Source organism: Bos taurus, chromosome 26 (assembly GCF_002263795.3).
Source record: "Bos taurus isolate L1 Dominette 01449 registration number 42190680 breed Hereford chromosome 26, ARS-UCD2.0, whole genome shotgun sequence".
NCBI classification, from domain to species: Eukaryota; Metazoa; Chordata; class Mammalia; order Artiodactyla; family Bovidae; genus Bos; species Bos taurus.
The window spans coordinates 23,560,045-23,587,913 of NC_037353.1; the positions used below are offsets into that span (position 1 = coordinate 23,560,045).

At 40.2% G+C, this 27,869-nt stretch overlaps 1 protein-coding gene across 4 annotated transcripts in view; it reads left to right on the forward strand.

Moving 5' to 3' along the window:
* The window catches only part of CNNM2 (cyclin and CBS domain divalent metal cation transport mediator 2), a 184,630-nt gene that overhangs the window by 8,788 nt on the left and 147,973 nt on the right, over positions 1-27,869 (forward strand). The window contains exon 2 of one of the 4 annotated variants that reach the window (XM_010819836.4): positions 889-27,869. The exons of the other annotated variants lie outside the window; for them this stretch is intronic. Coding sequence (XP_010818138.1) covers positions 889-941 — 53 coding nt within the window. The 3' untranslated portion in view covers positions 942-27,869. The remainder of the gene's footprint in view (positions 1-888) is intronic. 4 annotated transcript variants of the gene reach the window in all.

Sequence of the window (27,869 nt, forward strand, 5' to 3'; positions counted from 1 at the left end):
ACTGAAGATTAGACTATGAGCGTGTTTTATGAAATGGGTGTTGATATATAGATTGAAGCCTTAGGTAAAGTGTAAACTATTTCTTTTCTTTTGAGTTAACTAACTTGTTTTAGATATCCCTGAATGATTTTGTTGTTGTTATTGTTTCTTCTGTGAGAGTAGTGAAGATTGGATTTGGGACTAAGGGGTGAATCTTCTTTGATTGTTTTAATTTTTGTTCAAGGTGCAGGTCTGTGACATTTCCATTGAAATAGTCATTAAAGCATTTGAAGCATGTGTCCCATTCATGCATCTGTGTGTTCCCCTTTTCAGGTTTTTTATCATGTAAACATAATTCTTACAGAGGATCCAGTCTGAATTTTGAAGGTTATTTGTGTTAGTATCACTGAAGCCTTTTAGGTCAAGACATGCCATAGATGAATACCAGGTCTGACTTAGTATTACCTGGATGAAATAGGAAAGGATCTTGTTCTGCTTTTTCTCTTGGTCTTTATCATTCCAAACCAGTACCATACTATGAGGTAGTGGTTAATTTTAATTATTAGCAGCCCTAAACACAAGTTAAAATCTTATTAACCAGGAAAATGCACAAAATAGACTGAGCCAACATAATATTTTATGATTTTATTTGCTCTTGAACTACTTCAACTTTTAAGAGCAAACCTCTGGACTTGAATTAGATGTTTACAGTACTTTAGTTACATATAAATTAGTATATTTCTTTCTAAGGAGCCCTTTCCTCTAAATACACATTTTATTGGTAGTAAGCGTCAATTCCAGTAAGATTTGTTTGGCACGTAAAGGACATTTATTAAACTAAATACATAGACATGGATGACTGGGATTGAATACAATTTCAGTATTGTCTTTTCATCTTCTTTTTCTCAGAACACGAACAAGAAACCCGAAATCCTACCAACACTGCAAAGGAGAGACAATAGGAAGCATTCTTTCAACATCACATCACTGGCACCTCTAGGATGTCTGCATAGAGGGATGTTCAGGGAGGCAGGCTGCGGAAGGGGGAGAAAGGGGACTAAGAACAAGCACCCTCTGAAGATGATGTGTTTATTAGACTGGCTGAGGGCTTGATGGACATAATGGGGGTGCTGACTCTTCCCCACTTTGACATCAGTGCGACCATTGATCATAAATATTGATATAGTGACGATGAGATCCTCATTTCTTCATACTTAACCCTCTCTTGCTGTCAGACATAGATGGGAATGTTTCTTTCTTTGAATTCACATCCTGTGGGGAGGCTACTACCTGCTAGCATAAAGGTTAAAAAATACGTGGTCTTCCTGAATCTACTTTGGACAAGTAACTTAGCCTCTTTAAGCTTCAGTTTTTTCATAGTAAAATGGGATATTTTCTAACTCATACTGTACTTAGTAAGGATTCATGTGATAATGAATGTGAAAATGCTTCTACACCAGTACCAGTCACTCTGCTGCTTGCTCTTCAGGTGCTGGGTTGTGTCTGACTCCATGATCCTGTGGCCTGCCGCCCTCAGGCTCCCGTCCTTCACTGTGTCCAGGAGTTTGCTCAGATTCATGTCCTTTGAGTCCGTGATGCTATCTAACCATCCATCCTCTGCTGCCTCCTTCTCCTTTTGCCTTCAATCTTTTCCAGCATCACTGTCTTTTCCAATGAGTTGGCTCTTTGCATCAGAGTACTGGAGCTTCAGCTTCCAGCATCCGTCCTTCCAATGAGTATTGGAATATTCCATTGGAATATTCCAATGAATATTCAGGGTTGATTTCCTTTAGGATTGACTGGCTTGATCTCCTGGCAATCCAAGGGACTCTCAAGAGTCGTCTCTAGCACCACAGTTCTAAAGCATCAGTTCTTCAGTGCTCAGCCTTCCCTCTGGTCCAGCTCTCACATCTGTACATGACTACTGGAAAAACCATAGCTTTGACTATATCAGCCTTTGTAGGCAAAGTGATGTCTCTGCTTTTTAATATGCTGTTTAGGTTTGTCATAGCTTTCCTTCCAAGGAGCAAGTGTCTTTTAATTTCATGGCTGTAGTCACCATCTGCAGTGATTTTGGAGCCCAGGAAAATAAAATCTGTCACTGCTTCTACTTTTTCCCCTTATATTTGCCATGAAGTGATGGAACTGAATGCCATGAGTTTTTTGAATGTTGGGTTTAAGCCAGCTTTCTCACTCTCCTCTTTCACCTTCATCAAAAGGCTCTTTATTTCCTCTTCACTTTGTCCTGTTAGAGCAGTATTATTTGCATATCTGAGGTTGTTGATATTTCTCCTGGCAGTCTTGATTCCAGCTTGTGATTTATCCAGCCCAAGATTTCGAATGATGTACTCTGCACATATGTTAAATAAGCAGAGTAACAATATATAGCCTTGTTGTACTCCTTTCCCAATTGTGAACTCCTTTTCTAGTTGTTCCATGTCCGGTTCTAATTGTTGCTTCTTGACCTTGTATACAGGTTTCTCAGGAGACAGGTAAGGTGGTCTGGTCTTCCTATCTCTTTAAGAATTTTCCACAGAGCTCAGTTAACCATTATTTTTATGTAATGATTCTGTAGACTCTTTGGTGGTGGTCTTGGTATTTCTCTAGACTAATGATTGCAAGTCAAGAGAGACACCTTGGGTCATGTGTGCACCTAGTTGTTAATGGAAGTTGCAATTTTTTTTTTTTGGTGGGCCCGTGTGGCTTGCAGAATCTTAACTCCCTGACCAGAGATTGAACTGGGGCCCCTACAGGGAAGTGCTGAGTCTGGAATTCCCCTGGATGTCGAAACTTTGAAAAGTGGCTAATCATAGTAGGTTGTTTTTTGTGTGTGTGTGATTGAATTCTAGGCTTTTCTAGCCAATGCTGTTACTTACGAGATGGCCACATGTGTATATGTTTTTAAGGAAAACAATGCAATTGATTACATGTTCTATCCTCTTTAGAGTAAGAATGCTGAATTAAAAAAAAACTTCATTCTCTTTAACTGTAAGAGACTGAAAAAGACAGCGAAGTTTAAAAGAAATAGAACAAATTCTCATGGATTTTGGAAAGCCTTGAATAATCAAAGTTAGAAGATTAAAGGAAGATGTCAAATTACTCGGACAAAATTTTTTAGCATCGCTATTTTTTATGCTTTTGACATAATCAGTGTCTAATATAGCAAGTTTTTGTTGCTAATAGCAATGTAACTTTGTAATACTTGGACGGCAACCAGGAATCATAGAAATATCCTTCAAAGGGTTTAGTAATTTTTTTCCCCTGGAAATCTTAATTCAGTGATACAGTTCCAGAGGAGAAAAGAGCTATGTTGGCTTTTCATGTTGCATGTATATTGCAAAAATACCTATAAATAGTGAAAAATTAGAGATGACTTAAATATATCTAACACTTTAAGATAGGACATGGAAGAAAGGAGTTAAGAAAATGATAGGTGTCAATTAATCACAATCAATTAATCACAACCATTTAATGATCATATGGTCATTAAAGGCCATGTAGCAATATGGAAGATTTATACCGACTATTTTGTATAGATTATAGATATGTGAAAATATACATGTGTATAGACTGGAAGGGAACATGGACAAGTTAATAGTTGATGTGTTAGGATAGGGTGATCATAGATCATCTTTTCAAAGATCCCTTTGTTAACTTTGCAGAATAACATACCTGGCAAAAATTCAAATCTGCTGAGAACATTATGAGTCCTGTTCTTGGGAAAACTGACCTTTACTAATGGAGAACTCATATTATTCCATTTCTCCTTAGGAACATTTTGCTGTTGAGACAAATGGTTCCTTTACATTTTTTAAAAATTGAGATATAATTAACATACCACAAAAATCACCCATTTTATGTGTACAACTTGGTTTTTAGTGTATTCACAAGGTTGTGTAGTAATCACTACTGTCTACTTCTAGAGCAGTTTCTACTCCAGAAAGAATCATGTTAGTAGTCACTCTCCATTCCCCTCTTCCCTGGAGACCATTAATCTACTTTCTGTCTCTGTGGATTTGCTTGTTCTGGACAGTTCATGTAAATTATATCATACACTACGTGGCCTTTTGTGTCTGGTTTCTTTTACTTAGTGTAATGTTTTCAAGGTTCATGCAGGTACATCCATGTAACATGTATCAGTGTTTCATTCATTCATTTTTATGGTCAAATAGTATTCCATATTATGGATATACCACATTTTGTTTTTTCACCCATCAGTAGATGGACATTCAGACTGTTTCTAGTTTTTGGTTATTATAAATATGAGTATACGTGTTTTTGTGTGGATGTAAGTTTTCACTTCTCATGGGTAAATGCCTAGGAGTAGAATTGCTGGGTCTATGGTAACTCTATATTTAACCCTGAGGAACTGCTAAACTGTTTTCCAAAATGGCTGCACCATTTTATATTCTCACTGAGAATGTATGAACATTCCAATTTCTCCATATCCTTGCCAACTCTTGTTATTGTTGATTGTTTAATTACAGCCATCCTAGTAGGTGTGAAGTGGTGTCTCATTGTGGTTTTGATTGGTATTTTCCTGGTGTCTAATGATGTTGAGCATCATTTCATCTTGTTGGCCATTTGTTTATCCTCTTTGGAGAAAAGTCTATTCCAATCTCTTTTGTCCATTTTAAAAATTGCATTGTCTTTTTATTATTTAATTGTAAGAGTTCTTTATGTATTCCATATACTACTTTCTTCAGTTCAGTTCAGTCGCTCAGTCGTGTCTGACTCTTCGCGACCCCATGAATCGCAGCATGCCAGGCCTCCCTGTCCATCACCAACTCCCGGAGTTCACTCAGACTCATGTCCATCGAGTCAGTGATGCCATCCAGCCATCTCATCCTCTGTCGTCCCCTTCTCCTCCTGCCCCCAATCCCTCCCAGCATCAGAGTCTTTTCCAATGAGTCAGCTCTTCACATGAGGTGGCCGAAGTACTGGAGTTTCAGCTTGAGCATCATTCCTTCCAAAGAAATCCCAGGGCTGATCTCCTTCAGAATGGACTGGTTGGATCTCCTTGCAGTCCAAGGGACTCTCAAGAGTCTTCTCCAACACCACAGTTCAAAAGCATCAATTCTTGGGCGCTCAGCCTTCACAGTCCAACTCTCACATCCATACATGACCACAGGAAAAACCATAGCCTTGACTAGATGGACTTTTGTTTTCAAAGTAATGTCTCTGCTTTTCAATATGCTATCTAGGTGGGTCATAACTTTCCTTCCAAGGAGTAAGCATCTTTTAATATCATGGCTGCAGTCACCATCTGCAGTGATTTTGGAGCCCAAAAAAAGTCTGACACTGTTTCCACTGTTTCCCCATCTATTTCCCATGAAGTGGTGGGACCGGATGCCATGATCTTCGTTTTCTGAATGTTGAGCTTTAAGCCAACTTTTTCACTCTCCACTTTCACTGTCATCAAGAGGCTTTTCAGTTCCTCTTCACTTTCTGTCATAAGGGTGGTGTCATCTGCATATCTGAGGTTATTGATATTTCTCCCGGCAATCTTGATTCCAGCTTGTGTTTCCTCCAGTCCAGCGTTTCTCATGATGTACTCTGCATATAAGTTAAATAAGCAGGGTGACAGTATACAGCCTTGACGGACTCCTTTTCCTATTTGGAACCAGTCTGTTGTTCCATGTCCAGTTCTAACTGTTGCTTCCTGACCTGCATACAGATTTCTCAAGAGGCAGGTCAGGTGGTCTGGTATTCCCATCTCTTTCATAATTTTCCACAGTTTATTGTGATCCACACAGTCAAAGGCTTTGGCATAGTCAATAAAGCAGAAATAGATGTTTTTCTGGGACTCTCTTGCTTTTTCCATGATCCAGTGGATTTTGGCAATTTGATCTCTGGTTCCTCTGCCTTTTCTAAAACTAGCTTGAACATCAGGAAGTTTCTTACCAGATGTATAATTTGCAAATATTTTTTCCTATTCTGTCGGTTGTCTTTTCACTTTCTTGATAATAACCTTTGAAACAGGAAAGTTTTAATTTTGATGAAGTCCAATTCCTTTTTTTTTTTTTTGCTTTGTCTTTATTGTCATTTCTAGGAAACCATTGTCCAGTCCTAGGTCACAAACTTTTTTGCCTATGTTATCTTCAAAGACATTCATAGGTTACCTTCTACATTTAAGTCTTTAATCCTTTTTGAGTTCGTTTTTGTATATGGTATGTAATAGCAGTCTAACTTTATCCTTTTGCATGTGAATATCTCATTGTTCAAGCACAGTTTGTTGAAAAGACTAGTCTTTCTTCATTGACTTGTCTTGGCATTCTTATCACAAGTCAATTAACCATAAACATGAGGGTTTATTTCTGGACTCTAAATTCTCTTCCACTGATACATGTCTTCATATGTCAGTACCATGCCCTTTTGGTTCTTATAGCTTTATAGTAAGTTTTGAAATTGGGACAAATGAATTATCCAACTTTGTTCTTTTTCATGATGATTTTGATGAAATCGATCCCTTGCATTTCCATATGAATTCATGGATATTCTTCTTCATTTCTGCAAAGGCAGTTGAAATTTTGATAGAGATTGCATTGAATCTGTCAATTTGGGGAGTATTACAGTCTTAACAATATTAAATCTTTCACCCATGAAATGGGATATCTTCCCATTTATTTAGGTCTTTTAAAATTTCTTTCAACAGTGTTTTGTATTTTTCAGTGCATTTGCAATCTTTTTGTTAAATAAAATACTTGGAATAAAAGTTTTTTTGATGCTGTTGTAAATGGAATCATTTTATTAATTTCATAGGTAGTATATAGAATATAATTTATTTTTGTATAATGATCTTGTAGCCTGCAGCCTTACTGAACTCATTTATTACATAACACATGGTAAAATAGGAAAGTGCTTTTCAAAAACATGTGAATTTGGGGGGGATTAAGGCAATGCCAAAGAATGTTCAAACTACCACACAGTTGCACTCATCTCACACGCTAGTAAAGTAATGCTTAAAATTCTCCAAGCCAGGCTTTAGCAATATGTGAACCGTGAAATTCCTTATGTTCAAGCTGGTTTTAGAAAAGGCAGAGGAACCAGAGATCAAATTGCCAACATCCACTGGATCATGGAAAAAGCAAGAGAGTTCCAGAAAAACATCTATTTCTGCTTTATTGACTATGCCAAAGCCTTTGACTGTGTGGATCACAATAAACTGTGGAAAATTATGAAAGAGATGGGAATACCAGACCATCTGACCTGCCTCTTGAGAAATCTGTATGCAGGTCAGGAAGCAACAGTTAGAACTGGACATGGAACAACAGACTGGTTCCAAATAGGAAAAGGAGTCCGTCAAGGCTGTATACTGTCACCCTGCTTATTTAACTTATATGCAGAGTACATCATGAGAAACGCTGGACTGGAAGAAGCACAAGCTGGAATCAAGATTGCCGGGAGAAATATCAATAACCTCAGATATGCAGATGACACCACCCTTATGGCAGAAAGTGAAAAGGAACTAAAAAGCCTCTTGATGAAAGTGAAAGTGGAGAGTGAAGAAGTTGGCTTAAAGCTCAACATTCAGAAAACGAAGATCATGGCATCTGGTCCCATCACTTCATGGGAAATAGATGGGGAAACAGTGGAAACAGTGTCAGACTTTATTTTTTTGGGCTCCAAAACCACTGCAGATGGTGACTATAGCCATGAAATTAAAAGACGCTTACTCCTTGGAAGGAAAGTTATGACCAACCTAGATAGCATATTCAAAAGCAGAGACATTACTTTGCCAACAAAGGTTCATCTAGTCAAGGCTGTGGTTTTTCCTGTGGTCATGTATGGATGTGAGAGCTGGACTGTGAATAAGGCTGAGTGCCGAAGAATTGATGCTTTTGAACTGTGGTGTTAGAGAAGACTCTTGAGAGTCCCTTGGACTGCAAGGAGATCCAACCAGTCCATTCTGAAGGAGATCAGCCCTGGGATTTCTTTGGAAGGAATGATGCTCAAGCTGAAACTCCAGTACTTCGGCCACCTCATGCAAAGAGTTGACTCATTGGAAAAGACTCTGATGCTGGGAGGGATTGGGGGCAGGAGGAGAAGGGGACGACAGAGGATGAGATGGCTGGATGGCATCACTGACTCAATGGACGTGAGTGTGAGTGAACTCTGGGAGTTGGTGATGGACAGGGAAGCCTGGCATGCTGCGATTCATGGGGTCGCAAAGAATCGGACACAACTGAGCGACTGAACTGAACTGATCCTATGTGTCATTTGATTGTAGTGGACTTAATTTTTTCTTTAAAAAATTTAGGCATTTTTACTTACCACTTTCATGTATATAGAGTGAAGCTCTATATATGACTGACATTGTCATTCTTCGGCAAAGATGATAGGAAAGAATAAAATTTCTTTCTCAGATTAGATGTAGGTAAAAAAGAAATAGGCTGTGTGAAATGTTTTAGAGAGACCAAAAATACAGCTGGCTGGAGCTTGGGAGTTTAAAGGTTAATCTGTATTTAATGTTTAGAGTGACTTTGTATAAGACTTGGGATTTGGCTAGGAGATGAGCACAGATGTGTTTGGTTGCTATCTAAATGTGCCTTTCTTCTCCAGGCCATTTTACCAAAGGTTTTCTTTGGGTCGTTTTTACAGAGACTAGAAAAAACCCTGACTTTTAGTCACTCTGCATTTCATACGGCCATTGTCAATGTAATCCTTAAGGTTTTTAGGTACGAGGTAACCGGAAGAGACAAAATGAAACTCTTTGCTCTGTTTTCTTTTTTTGTGTAGGGGGTGGGGGCTGGTAATCTGACAGGGAAGATGTTTTCCCATTAGCAAAGACATATTGAGGGCATCATCTGATCTTTATGGGGGTGTGCAAAGCCTCAGTTTTTCCATTTGCCCATCTGCAATCATAAAAACCATGTTCTGACTCAACATGGAGCCTCTGCAGAATGGCATTTGGGGCTGAGGCAGTCGGGAAGACCATGCAAGAGATGGAAATATTTGAGCAGGTTTTTAGAGGTAACACTAAAAACAGCTAAAATGAGACTGTGTTCTCATCTCCTTCAAGTTTTGTTTCTTGAGTAGTTACTAGTAGTAGTAATGTCACTGGTAGGAGTAATAGTCACTAGTCTACATCCTTGATTTAAGGCATGGCAGAAATAATTTGGTCTCTGTAGAGCTGATAACTGAGCAGAGATTTTCCCTGTTCCTGTGGTTATACTTTAGGGGTATGGGATTGTTTGGTGGAGGGAGTGAGATTCTGCTGCAAGCAAATCATTTGGGTAAAATACTATTATGATCATACTCGGTGGGCCATCTGCTAAGTTTTTTCTTTAAAATTTTTATTTCTTTGTTCCTGTGTATCTGCATTTACCCACAAAGGCTAGAAGAACATTTACCAAAATACAATATAATGTAACATTCAAGTGTATAGCACAGTGATTCAGTTATATTCTTTTTCAGATTATTTTCCTTGTGGGTTATTATATAATGTTGAGTATAGTTCCCTGAGCTACGTATCAACAGCTATCCTTGTTGGTCATCTATTTTATGCATCAAGATCAAGATCTGTCGCTCAGTCGTGTCCGCCTCTTTGCGACCCCACGAATCGCAGCACGCCAGGCCTCCCTGTCCATCACCAACTCCCGGAGTTCACTCAGACTCACGTCCATCGAGTCAGTGATGCCATCCAGCCATCTCATCCTCTGTCGTCCCCTTCTCCTCTTTCCCCCAATCCCTCCCAGCATCAGAGTCTTTTCCAATGAGTCAACTCTTCACATTAGGTGGCCAAAGTACTAGAGTTTCAGCTTGAGCATCATTCCTTCCAAAGAAATCCCAGGGCTGATCTCCTTCAGAATAGACTGGTTGGATCTCCTTGCAGTCCAAGGGACTCTCAAGAGTCTTCTCCAACACCACAGTTCAAAAGCATCAATTCTTCGGCGCTCAGCCTTCTTCACAGTCCAGTTCTCACATCCATACATGACCACAGGAAAAACCATAGCCTTGTCTAGACAGACCTTTGTTGGCAAAGTAATGTCTCTGCTTTTGAATATGCTATCTAGGTGGGTCATAACTTTCCTTCCAAGGAGTAAGCGTCTTTTAATTTCATGGCTGTAGTCACCATCTGCAGTGATTTTGGAGCCCCAAAAAATAAAGTCTGACACTGTTTCCACTGTTTCCCCATCTATTTTCCATGAAGTGATGGGACCGGATGCCATGATCTTCATTTTTTGAATGTTGAGCTTTAAGCCAACTTTTTCACTCTCCACTTTCACTTTCATCAAGAGGCTTTTTAGTTCCTCTTCACTTTCTGCCATAAGGGTGGTGTCATCTCCATATCTGAGGTTATTGATATTTTCCCCGGCAATCTTGATTCCAGCTTGTGCTTCTTCCAGTCCAGCATTTCTCGTGATGTACTCTGCATATAAGTTAAATAAGCAGGGTGACAATATACAGCCTTGACGTACTCCTTTTCCTATTTGGAACCAGTCTGTTGTTCCATGTCCAGTTCTAACTGTTGCTTCCTGACCTGCATATAGATTTCTCAAGAGACAGGTCAGGTGGTCTGGTATTCCCATCTCTTTCATAATTTTCCACAGTTTATTGTGATCCACACAGTCAAATGCTTTGGCATAGTCAATAAAGCAGAAATCGATGTTTTTCTGGAACTCTCTTGCTTTTCCCATGATCCAGTGGATGTTGGCAATTTGATCTGTGGTTCCTCTACACTGAAACTCATCAGTTGACACAGAACCTTCAGCCAGCGTTTATGCATAAGCTTCTTCAATATGAATGGACAGCTAAACATCTCTGGATATTTGAGGAGAGCTTCTAATAGTGAGACGAAACAAACAGAAAAAAGAATCTTAATTGACTAAAGCTGGTTTAGCACACATTAACTAAAGTCCAACAAACCAAGTCACTTCCAGGTATTACTTTCTTTGACCTCTTAAGGGCACTTAACGAAACCAGCTGTTAGTAGCAACTGTGAAGATTTGCTGTCTCTTCATACATAATACAGATAAAATCTTTCCTGTGTTCATTCAGCCTACCTGGTTGGTTGAGGCTCCCAACTAGGACGAATGTTGTTAAGTAAGTCCTTACAGCTTCCCTAGCCTCACTGCATGTGCAGAGGCCAGTGTAAGCATTTCTGGCAGTTATGTGTGTTAAGGAATTGTTACCTATTTTCCCTTTTTCCTTTTACTATAAGATTAAAAACAAAAAGTTCTTTCTGTGCTGGATCTTCCTTACGGTGCACAGGCTTTCTCTGGTTGTGGTGCCTGGGCTTCTCTAGCTCTGGCAAGTGGGCCTCGTTGCCCTGCTGCATGTGGGATCTTAGTTCCCTGGCCAGGGATCAAACCCATGTCTCCTACATTGAAAGGTGAATTCTTAACCACTGGCCAGCTGGGAAGTCTCAAGGTTTCTTAAGGAATAGGTAGTTGCTTCCCTTTCCTTGACTCCTTTCATCTTCAATCCTCTACAGTCTGGCTTCAAACTGATCAGGACTCCCTTTATTGCCAGACCTATGTCTTAGTTATTATCCTTCCTCACTCCCTTGACTCCTTAGCTGCTTGTCACATCCAGCTTAGCTCTTCACAGTCTTGTTTCTCCTCCTGTTTCTCTTGACTGTTTCCTTTTTCCTTTTTCCTTTTAAATTCCTGATTTCTTCCTTCCGTCCATAATTGAGCGTTCCCCAAGATTTTGTTTTTATATTCCATGGTCTTTTTCCATGTTTAGGAAGTTTTCTTTGACTCACTTTTAATCCATAAGCATTTATTCAGTATCATAATAAAAAAGAACTGTGTAGGATGCAAAAATGATTTAGGTATATTTCCTGTTCTTGAGTAACCTGTAAGACATAGGACATAGACATTTTTGCCCCCTGTGTCTTGTTACCAAAGTTAATTGATATTTTTGAAAATGCCTCTTATATACTTGTTTTCTTTCCATTCCAGCTTCGACTACTGCAGCATATAGTCATCTCTATTGTAATTTATAAATAGGTTAGAAATTGACATGGATCTCTTTAATACAACATCTAGGTTCTCATAGCATCTGCTCTTTCATTGTTGCATAGTTAGAAAATCCACTTGAAAATGGTAAAAAAAAAAAAAAAAAAAAAAGGCCAAGTAATATGTTAGTGTCATTATGACAAGTTTTCACCTCATAGGAAATCTGGCAGGATCTCTAGGCCTCCCAGGTCAAAAGACAGACCTGCTCACACTCCAGTGTCTTCTGGAATTCCTTATAAATTTCAGTGGGCACTTAAGCTATAGAACATTTTATTTACTGTACTGGTTTTAAGGTGGAATTCCAGAATTAAACATTGTGCCCAAACGTAACATTTTCAAACTCTCTAGGCTTATCTTCCAAAAATAGTATATTACTGCACCAACTCTCCCTGCCCAATAAAGGACCTGAAGCATCAAGTGTTAACTGCAAAGAAGTTAGATGAGGCTCCTCTTCTCTCCCCAAGTCATTTGGAATCTGAGTGAATGCAGGTAACACAGACACATGACAATAATCTGTCCCCCAAAGCAAGCAGGCATTACTTTATTATTTAGGGGAAAATACAAAAAACTTCCAGGAGTTCCCTGTATCTCTTGTATAAAATCCAAACCCTTCTAGAGTTTTCAGAACTCTTTATGCTCTGACTCTCACCCATATTTGTACCTTCTGTCCAAAAGGGCATCTCATAACTGCATATATGTAATATATGCATATATACATATGTCTATATGTTTACATGTGTATGTGTTTCTGCATACACATACTGTGGCTTGCACACTTCTACTCATGTTATCCTAATAGACACTTAGTTCTGCCCATCAAAGCTCTGCTGTGCCTTTAGTACCTTGTTAAAATGCTGTTTTTTTTTTTCCTGAAATCTCTGCTGATCTCTAACTCTTACACTACTTACATTTATGTCCTATATAATTAACCCTCTATTTCTTAATTTTCTTCAGTCTTTAAATTGCTACTTTTGTGTCTGTCATACTGCCTGTCTCCAGATCGACCTTATTCTTCTCTGCCTAATTTTCACTCATCCTCCTCTTATACAACTTTTTATTTTGAAAAAAATTCCAGCACAGAAAAGTTTAAATAATAGTACAATGAATTCCTGTATACCTCTCATCTAGATTTATTAACTGTTAATATTTTGATACCACGTTTGTCTCTTTTTCCATATATATTGTGTGTGTACATATATGTGTGTTTTTTTTCTAAACCCTTGATCATTTGAATGTAGGTTGCAGATATCATGATATTTCACTCCTAAATACTTCATCATGGATCTTTTAAGTATAATGATGTTCTCCCAAATAATCACAGTAACATTATTACACTCAAGAAATTTGATGTCAATACAAACATATTGTCTAATATTCGGTCCATATTCATTGGATTATCTGATCTATTTGGTGTCCTTTATTTTTTATGTGTATTTTATTATTTGTATACAAGTTATTACAAAATATTAACTCTGTTCTCCATGTTGTACAATATATCCTAGAGCCTGTGTTTCAGCAAATAGTATATATCTCTCACTCCCCCATCTTTCTATTGCACCTTTCCCTGACTTCCGTGGTGGCTCAGTTGGTGAAGAATCCGCCTGCAATGCAGGAGACCCTGGTTTGATTCCTGGGTTGGAAAGATCCCCTGGAGAAGGAAATGGCGATCCACTCCAGTATTCTTGCCTGGGAAATCCCATGGACAGAAGAGCCTGGTGGGCTACAGTCCATGGGGTCGCAAGAGTTGGACACGACTTAGCGACTAAACCACAACCACCGCCGCCACCCTCTCCCTACTGGTGAACACTAGTTTGTTCTCTGAATCTGTGAGTCTACTTCTTTGTTATATTCACTAGATTGTTGTATTTTTTAGATTCCACATATAAGTGATTTTATACAGTATTTGTTTTTCTCTGTCTAGCTTATTTCACTTTAGCATAATGCTCTCCAAGTCCATTCATGTTACCAAAAATGGCAAAATTTCATTCTTTGTTATGGCTGAGTAGTATTCCATTGTATGTGTGATATGCACACATGCTAGGGGTGGTGGGCGGGAGGAGCAACCCCACGCCTCCATGTCCGAGGCCAGGGGCGGCGGCTGGGAGGAGCAACCCCACGCCCGAGGCCAGGGGCGGTGGCCGGGAGGACCAACCCAACATCCAAGGAGCCTTGGCTGCGCGGGCGCAGGAGGGCCTAGAGGAGCTATCCCACGTTGAAGGTCAGGAAGGGTGGCTGTGAGGAGATACCTTTCCTCCAAGGTAAGGAGCAATGGCTGCGCTTTGCTGGAGCAGCCGTGAAGATACCCCACACCCAAGGTTAGAGAAACTCAAGTAAGATGGTAGGTGTTGCAAGAGGGCATCAGAGGGCAAACACACTGAAACCATACTCACAGAAAACTAGCCTAATCACACTAGGACCACAGCCTTGTCTAACTCAATGAAACTAAGCCATGCCCGTGGGGCAACCCAATATGGGCAGGTCATGGTGGAGAGATCTGACAGAATGTGGTCCACTGGAGAAGGGAATGGCAAACCACTTCAGTATTCTTGCCCTGAGAACCCCATGAACAGTATGAAAAGGCAAAATGATAGGATACTGACAGAGAAACTCCCCAGGTCAGTAGGTGCCCAATATGCTACTGGAGATCAGTGGAGAAATAACTCCAGAAAGAACGAAGGGATGGAGCCAAAGCAAAAAGAATACCCAGCTGTGGATGTGACTGGTGATAGAAGCAAGGTCCGATGCTATAAAGAGCAATATTGCATAGGAACCTGGAATATCAGGTCCATGAATCAAGGCAAGTTGGAAGTGGTCAAACAAGAGATGGCAAGAGTGAATGTCAACATTCTAGGAATCAGCGAACTGAAATGGACTGGAATGGGTGAATTTAACTCAGATGACCATTATATCTACTACTGTGGGCAGGAATCCGTCAGAAGAAATAGAGTAGCCATCATGGTCAACAAAAGAGTCCGAAATGCAGTACTTGGATGCAATCTCAAAAACGACAGAACGATCTCTGTTCGTTTCCAAGGCAAACCATTCAATATCACAGTAATCCAAGTCTATGCCCCAACCAGTAACGCTGAAGAAGCTGAAGTTGAACGGTTCTATGAAGACCTACAAGACCTTTTAGAACTAACACCCAGAAAAGATGTCCTTTTCATTATAGGGGACTGGAATGCAAAAGTAGGAAGTCAAGAAACACCTGGAGTAATAGGCAAATTTGGCCTTGGAATTCGGATTGAAGCAGGGCAAAGACTAATAGAGTTTTGCCAAGAAAATGCACTGGTCATAACAAACACCCTCTTCCAACAACACAAGAGAAGACTGTATACATGGACATCACCAGATGGTCAACACCGAAATCAGATTGATTATATTCTTTGCAGCCAAAGATGGAGAAGCTCTATACAGTCAGCAACAACAAGACTAGGAGCTGACTGTGGCTCAGATCATGAACTCCTTATTGCCAAATTCAGACTTAAATTGAAGAAAGTAGGGAAAACCACTAGACCATTCATGTATGACCTAAATCAAATCCCTTATGATTATACAGAGGAAGTGAGAAATAGATTTAAGGGCCTAGATCTGATAGACAGAGTGCCTGATGAACTATGGAATGAGGTTCGTGACATTGTACAGGAGACAGGGATCAAGAAAAAGAAATGCATTTCTCTGATAATGAGTGATGTTGAGCATCTTTTCATGTGTTTGTTAGCTATCTGTATGTCTTCTTTGGAGAAATGTCTATTTAGTTCTTTGGCCCATTTTTTGATTGGGTCATTTATTTTTCTAGAGTTGAGCTGTAAGAGTTGCTTGTATATTTTTGAGATTAGTTGTTTGTCAGTTGCTTCATTTGCTATTATTTTCTCCCATTCTGAAGGCTGTCTTTTCCAGGTTCGATGCACGATACTGGATGCTTGGGGCTAATGCACTGGGACAACCCAGAGGGATAGTATGGGGAGGGAGGAGGGAGGAGGGTTCAGGATGGGGAACATATGTATACCTGTGGCAGATTCATTTTGATATTTGGCAAAACTAATACAATTATGTAAAGTTTAAAAATAAAATGAAATTTAAAAAAAAACTAAAAAAAAAAGAAAAAGAAATGCAAAAAAGAAAAATGGCTGTCTGGGGAGGCCTTACAAATAGCTGTGAAAAGAAGAGAAGTGAAAAGCAAAGGAGAAAAGGAAAGATATAAACATCTGAATGCAGAGTTCCAAAGAATAGCAAGAAGAGATAAGAAAGCCTTCTTCAGCGATCAAAGCAAAGAAACAGAATGGGAAAGACTAGAGATCTCTTCAAGAAAATTAGAGATACCAAAGGAACATTTCATGCAAAGATGGGCTTGATAAAGGACAGAAATGGTATGGACCTAACAGAAGCAGAAGATATTAAGAAGAGATGGCAAGAATACACAGAAGAACTGTACAAAAAAGATCTTCACAACCCAGATAATCACGATGGTGTGATCACTGACCTAGAGCCAGACATCCTGGAATGTGAAGTCAAGTGGGCCTTAGAAAGCATCACTATGAACAAAGCTAGTGGAGGTGATGGAATTCCAGTTGAGCTATTCCAAATCCTGAAAGATGATGCTGTGAAAGTGCCGCACTCAATATGCCAGCACACTTGGAAAACTCAGCAGTGGCCACAGGACTGGAAAAGGTCAGTTTTCATTCCAATCCCAAAGAAAGGCAATGCCAAAGAATGCTCAAACTACTGCACAATTGCACTCATCTCACACGCTAGTAAAGTAATGCTCAAAATTCTCCATGCCAGGCTTCAGCAATATGTGAACTGTGAATTTCCTGATGTTGAAGCTGGTTTTAGAAAAGGCAGAGGAACCAGAGATCAAATTGCCAACATCTGCTGGATCATGGGAAAAGCAAGAGAGTTCGAGAGAAACATCTACTTCTGCTTTATTGACTACGCCAAAGCCTTTGACTGTGTGGATCAGAATAAACTGTGGAAAATTCTGAAAGAGATGGGAATACCAGACCACTTGACCTGCCTCTTGAGAAATTTGTATGCAGGTCAGGAAGCAACAGTTAGAACTGGACATGGAACAACAGACTGGTTCCAAATAGGAAAAGGAGTACGTCAAGGCTGTATATTGTCACTCTGTTTATTTAACTTAAATGCAGAGTACATCATGAGAAAGACAAGAAGAACTGGAAGGACTGGAAGAAACACAAGCTGGAATCAAGATTGCCAGGAGAAATATCAATAACCTCAGGTATGCAGATGACACCACCCTTACGGCAGAAAGTGAAGAGGAACTAAAAAGCCGCTTGATGACAGTGAAAGTGGAGAGTGAAAAAGTTGGCTTAAAGCTCAACATTCAGAAAACGAAGATCATGGCATCCGGTCCCATCACTTCATGGGAAATAGATGGGGAAACAGTGTCAGACTTTATTTTTCTGGGCTCCAAAATTTCTGCAGATGGTGACTGCAGCCATGAAATTAAAAGACGCTTACTCCTTGGAAGGAAAGTTCTGACCAACCTAGATACCATATTCAAAAGCAGAGACATTACTTTGCCAACAAAGGTCTGTCTAGTCAAGGCTATGGTTTTTCCTGTGGTCATGTATGGATGTGAGAGTTGGACTGTGGAGAAAGCTGAGCACCGAAGAATTGATGCTTTTGAACTGTGGTGTTGGAGAAGACACTTGAGAGTCCCTTGGACTGCAAGGAGATCCAACCAGTCCATTCTGAAGGAGATCAGCCCTGGGATTTCTTTGGAGGGAATGATGCTCAAGCTGAAACTCCAGTACTTTGGCCACCTCATGCGAAGAGTTGTCTCATTGGAAAAGACTCTGATGCTGGGAGGGATTGGGTGCAAGAGGAGAAGGGGATGACAGAGGATGAGATGGCTGGATGGCATCACTGACTCGATGGACGTGAGTCTGAGTGAACTCCGGGAGTTGGTGATGGACAGGGAGGCCTGGTGTGCTGCAATTCGTGGGGTCGCAAAGAGTCGGACACGCCTGAGTGACTGATCTGATCTGATCTCTGATATGTATATATAGTTATCCACTCTTTTGTTGATGGGCACTTAGGTTGCTTCTGTACCCTTGCAATTATAAATAATGCCTCCATGAACATTGGGATGAATGTATCTTTTCTATTCAGTGTTTTTTGTTTTTTTTGAATATATACCCAGTAGTGGAATTTCTGGGTCATATGGTAGTTTTATTTTTATTTTTTTGAGAAAGCTCCATACTGTTTTCCATGGTGACTGCACCAGTTTATATTCCCATCAACTGTGCACAAGGGTTTCCTTGTCTCCACATTCTCACCAATATTTTTTAGTTGTGTTCTTTTTGATGATAACCATTCTGACAAATTGGAGAAGGCAATGGCACCCCACTCCAGTACTCTTGCCTGGAAAATCCATGGATGGAGGAGCCTGGTAGGCTGCAGTCCGTGGGGTCGCAAAGAGTCAGACACGACTGAGCGACTTCACTTTCACTTTTCACTTTCATTCATTGGAGAAGGAAATGGCAACCCACTCCAGCGTTCTTGCCTGGAGAATGTCAGGGATGGGGGAGCCTGGTGGGCTGCCATCTGTGGGGTCACACAGAGTCGGACACGACTGAAGCGACTTAGCAGCAGCAGCAGCATTCTGACAGATGAGAGGTAATATCTCATTGTGGTTTTGATTTGCATTTCTTTGATGATTACTGTTGTTGAGCATTCTTTTCATTTTCTTTAATCTGAAATAGTTCTCTTTCCTTTTTTTTTTTTCATGACATTAACATGTTTGGAGTCCAGGCTAGTTGTTCTGTAGAATGTTCCACAATCTGGATTTGTCTGATTTTTTCCTCTCATAATTAGAATCAGTTTAAAACTTTTTTTTTTTTCTGGCAAGAATACTACATTGTAGACAACCTTTCTCCCTTGTAGTGAGTAAGCTGTGGGATGATACTTTGAGATCGTATATACCCTGGACTCTCCGGACAGTTTTTATCCAATGGTTCTGATATCTTACTCCTTTTAAAAGTATCATTCTGCAAGTCTGTCTCATCAATCTTTTCTGTATTAATCTGGTTTTTCTTCCATTTGAGCATGAAAATAGACATTTGAGATAGGAAGAGACAGTAGTAAATCTGTTTGAAACATCTTATTTTCTAGATGAGCAGTTAATGTTTCGCCCAAGAGCAGTTATGTGCATGCATGTGTGCGCTTAGCTCTCAGTCGACCCATGGACTGTAGCCCACCAGGCTCTTCTAGCAGTGGGATGTTCTCCAGGCAAGAATACTGGAGTGGGTTGCCATTTCCTCCTCCAGGGGATCACCCCAACCCCAGAGCAGTCCTGTAGCTAGTAACAAAGTTACTGACCAGAATCTGGATTTCCTGGTTCTTAATCCAGTGCTACTTCCAGCTGTGCTCTATTGACTCTTAACCAATAATGCAAAACCCAAAGCATGTATGTATTACCTCACATAGAGTATACTTTTTTTGCAAGTAGAAAGCATATATTCATTTTCCTTCTGCATGCATTCCTTTATTCACTTATTCAAAAGAGGCAAATCAAGCTCTTCTACCCATCCCTCCCATATCCTTCATGGTGCAGCCCAGCTAAACCTGAGCTCCATGCTTTCCAGCTCTCTTGTCTTCCTAGGTGCTGTTCCTTTGGCTTGTTACATTTATCTTTCCTTTCTCTTTTTTTAATTAATTTTTATTTTTTTAAATAAAAATTTTTATTATTTTAAAAATATTTAGTTATTTATTTATCTGGCTGCATCAGGTCTTGGTTGCAGCGTGTTGGGCTCCAGAGGACGTGGGCTCAGTAGTTGTGCTGCTTGGGCTTAGTTGCTCCTCAGCATGGGGATCTTAGTTCCCTAACTAGGAATCAGACCTGTGTTTGATCAGATTCTTAGCCACTGGACCAAGAGGGAAGTCCTTTAATTATTATTTTTAATGAGTAAAAAGTGTGTATGTTTAGGGTACACAGTGTGATGTTTTGATATATGTATACATTGTGAAATGATCGCCATACTCAGGTTAATTAGCTTATCCATCACCTCCCATACTTATCTTTCTTGTGTTGAGAACGCTTGAGATTTACTCTCAGCAAATTTCAGTATACAATACATTGCTCTTAACTGTAATCACCGTTCACTAGTTCTCCAGAACTTACTTACCTTATAAACTGAAAATTTGTACTCTTGGATCAATATCTCCCTTTTTCTCTCATGATAACCCCCCAGCCTCTGGTAACCACTGTTTTACTTTCTGTTACTATGAGTTCCAGTGTTCAGATTTCATAACCGTGAGATCATGCAATATTTGTCCTTCTGTATAATGTCCTCTAGGTTCATCCATGTTGTTGCAAATGGTAGGATTTCCTTATTTATTAAGGCTGAATAATACTCCTCTCTGTGGGATGTGTGTCTGTGTGTGTGTGTACATGCACGTGTGACATTTAAAAAAATTTATTTATTTGGCTGTGTTGGGTCTCAGTTTTGGTACGTGGGATCTTTAGTTGCCACACGTGAACTCTTACTTGCGACATGAGGGATTCTGTTCGCTGGCCAAGAATCAAAACCAGGCTCACTGCATTGGGAGCTTGAAATCTTAGCCACTGGACCATCAGGGAAATCCCATGGTGTAACATTTTTAAAATCTATTCATCTGTCGATGGATACTTAGGTTATTTCCATATCTTGGTGACTGTGAAAAATGCTGCAGTGAACATACAGATGACACCACCCTTATGGCAGAAAGTGAAGAAGAACTAAAGAGCCTCTTGATGAAAGTGAAAGAGGAGAGTGAAAAAGTTGGCTTAAAGCTCAACATTCAGAAAACTAAGATCATGGCATCTGGTCCCATCACTTCATGGGAAATAGGTAGGGAAACAGTGGAAACAATGGCTGACTTTATTCTTTTGGGCTCCAAAATCACAGAAGATGGTGATTGTAGCCATGAAATTAAAAGACGCTTGCTCCCTGGAAGGAAAGTTACGACCAGCCTAAACAGCATGTTAAAAAGCGGAGACATTACTTTGTCAACAAAGGTCCATCTAGTCAAGGCTATGGTGTTTCCTGTGGTCATGTATGGATGTGAGAGTTGGACTGTAAAGAAAGCTGAGCGCCCAAGAATTGATGCTTTTGAACTGTGGTGTTGGAGAAGACTCTTGAGAGTCCCTTGGACTGCAAGGAGATCCAACCAGTCCATCCTAAAGGAGATCAGTCCTGGGTGTTCATTGGAAGGACTGATGCTGAAGCTGAAACTCCAATCCTTTGGCCACCTGATGTGAAGAGCTGACTCATTTGAAAAGACTCTGATCCTGGGAAAGATTGGGGGTGGGAAGAGAAGGGGCCGACAGAGGATGAGGTGGCTAGATGGCATCATCGACTCAATGGACATGAGTTTGGGTAAACTCCAAGAGTTGGTGATGGACAGGGAGGCCTGGCGTGCTGCGGTTGATGGGGTCGCAAAGAGTCGGACACGACGGAGCGATTGAACTAAAACATGGGAGTGCACATATCTCTTCAAGATCATGATTTTATTTCCTTTGGTTTATACCCAAAAGTGAGATGGCTGGTTCACATGGTAGTTCTATTTTCTAATTTTTAGAGGAACTTCTAGACTGTTTTTCATAGTGGTTCTATCAATTTACATTCCCACGGATTGTGTACAAGGCTTCCCTTTTATCCTCATTCTCACCAATACTTGTTATCTTTTGACTTTTTGGTAATAGCCATTCTACCAGGTGTAAGGTGATACCTTATTGTGGTTTTGATTTTCATTTCCCTGATGATTAGTGATGTTGAGTGTCTTTACATCTACCTATTGGCCATTTGTATGTCTTCTTAGAAAAATGTCTATTTAGATCCTTTGCCCATTTTTAAAGTCGAGTTATTTGTGTGTTGTTGATTTTTTTTTTTTCTTTGCTATTGAGTTGTATTAGTCCCTTATATATTTTGGATATTAACCCCTTATTAGATGCATGGTTTGCAAATACATTTTTCCTGTTCCATAGGCTGCCTTTTCATTTGTTGATTGTTTACTGTGCAGAAGCTTTTCAGTTTGCCGTAGTCCTCCTTGTTTATTTTTGCTTTTGTTGCCTGTACTTTTGGTGTCAATTCCAAAAAATCATTGCCTTTCACCTACTTCCCTTCACTCTTTAACTATTAATGAGCTGAGTTCTGCTGAGAAGGCCTCTGACTACCCACCTTCTGGCTGAGTTAGGTGCCCTCCTTTGTTATTATAGGACCTTATTCATATCTCCTGTATCACTGTGTGGATTTTTTTTCCTTTTGCTAATAATTGTTTGCAGTTATCATCTCTTTTATTGGACTGTGAGCTCATCGAGGTCAGGAATTTCTGTTTAGTTCGTCTCTGGGCCTGCCACTTAGAATGCTCAATCAATACGTGCTCTAATAGTGAAGCCATTTCAGCTCTGTGGTCATTGATTGCTTTATCATAAAGATGTGGTTGAGATTCAGAACTCCACATCCCTCCAGTTCTGATAGCTTCCATAAATATTTGATCTAGAATGTGCAGGGCAGTATGGAAAATGGAAAGCTATTTTGTGTGCTATACAAGTCCTCAAGGAACGTGGAGGGGAAAGTCTTGACTATAGTTATAAAAAAAGACAGAATGAGTTAATTGATGCTATAGGGAGTCTTCTGTGTTGCTGTAGCACTGGGAGGGTAGAGTGTCCTCAGGGTAGGCCCAAAGGAGGCCAGAGGCTGAGGGGATTGTCAGAGCATTTCAGTTGGAGAGAATAATTTGGGGAAGGCTTAGAATCAGAAAAGTTGTGTTTGGAAGAATTTGAGCAGCTGAGTTGACTGGTTTTTAGGCTTCTTTGCCTTATAAATCGGAGAAGGCAATGGCACCCCACTCCAGTACTCTTGCCTGGAAAATTCCATGGACAGAGGAGCCTGGTGGGCTGCAGTCCATGAGGTCGCTAAGAGTCAGACACGACTGAGCGACTTCACTTTCACTTTTCACTTTCATGCATTGGAGAAGGAAATGGCAACCCACTCCAGTGTTCTTGCTTGGAGAATCCTAGGGACAGAGGAGCCTGGTAGGAGACTGTCTATGGGGTCACACAGAGTTGGACAGGACTGAAGCGACTTAGCAGCAGCAGCAGCAGCCTTATAAATAGCATACACGTAGATGGTTCTTTGTACGAATTGGTTGCTATCTTGAGTCTTTTCCATTTTGCTTTTAGAGAAGAGTAGGATATATTTACTGGTTCAGTTAATCGAACACCTGTATTGCCAGAAAAGGACATCTTTTTGGGTGTTAGTTCTAAAAGGTCTTGTAGGTCTTCACAGAACCGTTCAACTTCAGCTTCTTCAGTGTTACTGGTTGGGGCATAGGCTTGGATTACTGTGATACTGAATGGTTTGCCTTGGAAATGAACAGAGGTCATTCTGTCATTTTTGAGATTGTATCCAAGTACTGCATTTCAGACTCTTTTGTTGACCATGATGGCTACTCCATTTCTTCTAAGGGATTCCTGCCCACAGTAGTAGATATAATGGTCATCTGAGTTAAATTCACCCATTCCAACTTCCAGATGTTCAAACTGGTTTTAGAAAAGGCAGAGGAACCAGCGATCAAATTGCCAGCATCCGCTGGATCATCGAAAAAGCAAGAGAGTTCCAGAAAAACATCTATTTCTGCTTTATTGACTTTGCCAAAGCTTTTGACTGTGTGGATCACAATAAACTGTGGAAAATTCTGAAAGAGATGGGAATACCAGACCACTTGACCTGCCTCTTGAGAAACCTATATACAGGTCAGGAAGCAACAGTTAGAACTGGACGTGGAACAACAGACTGGTTCCAAATAGGAAAAGGAGTACAAGGCTGTATGTTGTCACCCTGCTTATTTAACTTCTATGCAGAGTACATCATGAGAAACGCTGGGCTGGAAGAAGCACAAGATGGAATCAAGATTGCTGGGAGAAATATCAATAACCTCAGATATGCTGGTGACACCACCCTTATGGCAGAAAGTGAAGAGGAACTAAAAAGCCTCTTGATGAAAGTGAAAGAGGAGAGTGAAAAAGTTGGCTTAAAGCTCAACATTCAGAAAACTAAGATCATGGCATCTGGCCCCATCACTTCATGGGAAATAGATGGGAAAACGGTGGAAACAGTGTCAGACTTTATTTTGCAGGGCTCCAAAATCACTGCAGATGGTGACTGCAGCCATGAAATTAAAAGACGCTTACTCCTTGGAAGGAAAGTTATGACCAACCTAGATAGCATAATAAAAAGCAGAGACATTCTTTTGCCAACAAAGGTCTATCTAGTCAAGACTGTGGTTTTTCTAGTGGTCATGTATGGATGTGAGAGTTGGACTGGTGAAGAAAGCTGAGCACTGAAGAATTGATGCTTTTGAACTGTGGTGTTGGAGAAGACTCTTGAGAGTCCCTTGGACTGCAAGGAGGTCCAACCAGTCCATCCTAAAGGAGATCAGTCCTGGGTGTTCATTGGAAGGACTGATGGTGAAGCTGAAACTCCAATACTTTGCCCACCTCATGCGAAGAGCTGACTCATTGGAAAAGACCCTGATGCTGGGAGGGATTGCGAGTGGGAGGAGAAGGGGACGACAGAGGATGAGATGCCTGGATGGCATCACCGACTCGATTGACATGAGTTTGGGTGACATGAGTTTCTGTAAACTCCGGGAGTTGGTGATGGACAGGGAGGCCTGGCGTGCTGCGGTTCATGGGGTTGCAAAGAGTTGGACATGACTGAACAACTGAACTGAACTGATTGCCAGAAAAATCTTTTGTTGCGCTAATTTCTACCATGGAGGACTTTTCAAGCAAGCACTGGGTAGCTGTTGTTCCAACGCAAGTATTTTTTTAAAGATCTGTTCACTGCTTGTTAACACCTGTGAGCCCAGATTCTTCACTCTTTTAGGTTAGATAGGTAAAGTTCGTTAATGATTGAAAACCTATGAAGCATTACTGCTTCAATTCTGAACTTTCAGTGTTTTCTGTTATCTGAAAACTTTATTCAACGTAATTTACATCCAGAATATTGAGATGTAAGCACGTTGAGAATGGCCTGGAGCCTTCACCAGGATACTTATTTTCTAGCTGTTTTCTTTTCAGATGAGGAGAAAACCCTGAAACTTACTAATAGGTGGTACCAACTTGAAGAACGCGATGTTGTTTTCTGAGAAAGAGCTAGACATGTGCCTTTTTAATACATTAGTGTCTGTTTTTTTTTCCCCTCTGAAATATACTTCTGCTTATATTTTGAATAACTCTTCACCAAATGCCAGAACTTTTTGCTTATAGTAAGTGTTGGTAAGATGGGAAGTGTGAGCCATTAAAGAATGGATTTTTTTTTCCCTTATAAATACTGGCTTACTCCAAAGAGGTTTTTAGTTACTAACCTTGTTACCATAAATTCCCCAGTCATATGTTCTGTAATCTCTTCTCTGGCATACATTTTAATTGTTTTCTTACTGCTTCATAGGTGCTATAATCCTTTTATAGCTTCCTGGGTTTTAAAATAAACCTATAAAAGGTTCAGTTTTATATTTAATAGCTATGCTTCACAGAGTTCTAAAGCTGGGAATAAGTTCAGGCAGGCAAAAGCTTTTGATGTGGAATGCCTTTGTTTCCATGTTTTTAAAAAATGTATTAGTCCTCCAGGGTTTCACATCGTGATTTTAGACACTGACTGGGTTTTTTAAAAATATTCAGAAATAGTTATAAAGAAGAAATGTAGAAGAACACTGAAATTCCACAGGTTAAAAACACTGCTGCTGCTACTGCTGCTAAGTCGCTTCAGGCGCATCCGACTCTGTGCAAGCCCATAGACGGCAGCCCACCAGGCTCCGCTGTCCCTGGGATTCTCCAGTCAAGAACACTGGAGTGGGTTGCCATTTCCTTCTCCAAAAACACTAGTCTCATAATTTTCTGTTTCCAAGTTTCGGAAAAATCACTTCTTTTTTAAACAGTTCTGTTGACAAGTAAGTGTGTCACTGGCCTCTTGGAGCTTGCAGTTAAGTGCGGGAGATGGACATGGACTGGATAATCACACAGATACACTCACCATCATGGGATGTGCCTTGGAGAAAAAGTGCTTGGTGCCCTGAGAGAATATCAGCTGAGGAAGGAAGTGACTTTTGAGTGACTTGAGATCTGACACTTAAGTCGGAGACAACTAGGGGAAATTTGGTTGTGGAAAAGAGACTATTACAAGGAGATATATTGAGGAGGTAGGAGCTAACACTGTGTATTCAAGGAACTGAAAGGTTAGTGTGGTGATTTATCCGACTGTATAGATACTGATTTCAATACTTTTTTAAAAAAAGTGTTAAATAAGTACCATTTCAGATAAGCCTGTTGGGATTTATTAGTGGAGTGGAGTACGGGGTAACATGAGGCTTGTTTCCTGAGGCGCCTCAGTGTTAGGGCAGCACAGTATTCCCCACCTCCTGGTAGAAGCCCACGAGACATGTTCTGTACATCTGTGAAATAGTAATATATCAGTGAAGCTGTAACTGAAAAGTAGTTTTCCTTTGTTACTTGAACAAAAGGCCTTGATGGTTCTGTGCTGGAAACATATAGAATGTGCTAATAGGGTTAGTTGGTGATCTCATTGTAAGATGAGTGGGTATATTACAGGGAAACTTTGAATTATTTCCTACTGATGAGTATACAGAAGAAGAAAATATGACTTTGGTATGTATTGATTTAATTATTGAGTCAGATTAATAAACTTAAATAAGTTAGTATCCTACCAGTTATATAGTATGGAATTTTATGGACAGTGACTTATGATTTCTCAGGGAAGACTTATGTGAAATAAAGTTCTGAAAAGTAAAAATTGCTGGTTTCAGGTTTTATTCAGCTTGCTACTTAAAACTTACCTAGCAAAAAGGAAGAGTTTTCATGTAATAGTGACTATAGCTCCATTTACTGAGCATTTACTATAAGCCAGGTACCGTGCGTGCTATTTAATTTTACCTGACAACAGCCCAATGAAATCAGTATTATTATTCCTAATATACAAGTCAGGAAGCTGAAGCTCAGAAAGGCCAAGTAACTGTTCAGGATTTCTCCATGAGAAAGTGGCTGAGTGGGAGTGAATCTCAAACTGCTCAAAAACACTTAATCAAGTTCAGTTCAGTTCAGTTGCTCAGTTGTGTCTGACTCTTTGCAACCCCATGGACTGCAGCACGCCAGGCTTCCTTTCTTGCCCATCACCAACTCCTGGAGCTTGCTCAGATTCATGTCCATCAAGTTGGTGATGCCATCCAACCATCTCATCCTCTGTCGTCCCCTTCTCCTCCTGCCTTCAGTCTTTACCAGGTTCAGGGTCTTTTCCGGTGAGTCAGGTCTTTGCGTCAGGTGGCCAAAGTATTGGATCTGCAGCTTCAACATCAGTCCTTCCAATGAATATTCAGGGCTGATCTCCTTTAGGATTGACTGGTTGGATCTCCTTGCAGCCCAATGGACTCTTTAGAGTCTTCTCCAGCACCACGGTTTGAAAGCATCAATTCTTTGGCGCTCAGCTTTCTTCACAGTCCAACTCTAACATCCATACATGACTACTGGAAAAACCATAGCTTTAACTAGACGGACCTTTGTTGGCAAAGTAATGTCTCTGCTTTTTAATATGCTGTCTAGATTGGTCATAGCTTTTCTTCCAAGGAGCAAGCGTCTTTTTTAATTTCATTGCTTCAGTCGCCATCTGCAGTGATTTTGGAGCCCAACAAGATAAACTCTGTCACTGTTTCCATTGTTTCCCCATCTATTTGCCATGAAGTGATGGGACCGGATACCATGATCTTCATTTTTTGAATGTTGAGTTTTAAGCCAGTCTTTTCACTCTCTTCTTTCAATTTCATCAAGAGACTCTTTAGTTCCTCTTCAGTTTCTGCTATAAGGATAGTGTCATCTGCATATCTGAGGTTATTGATATTTCT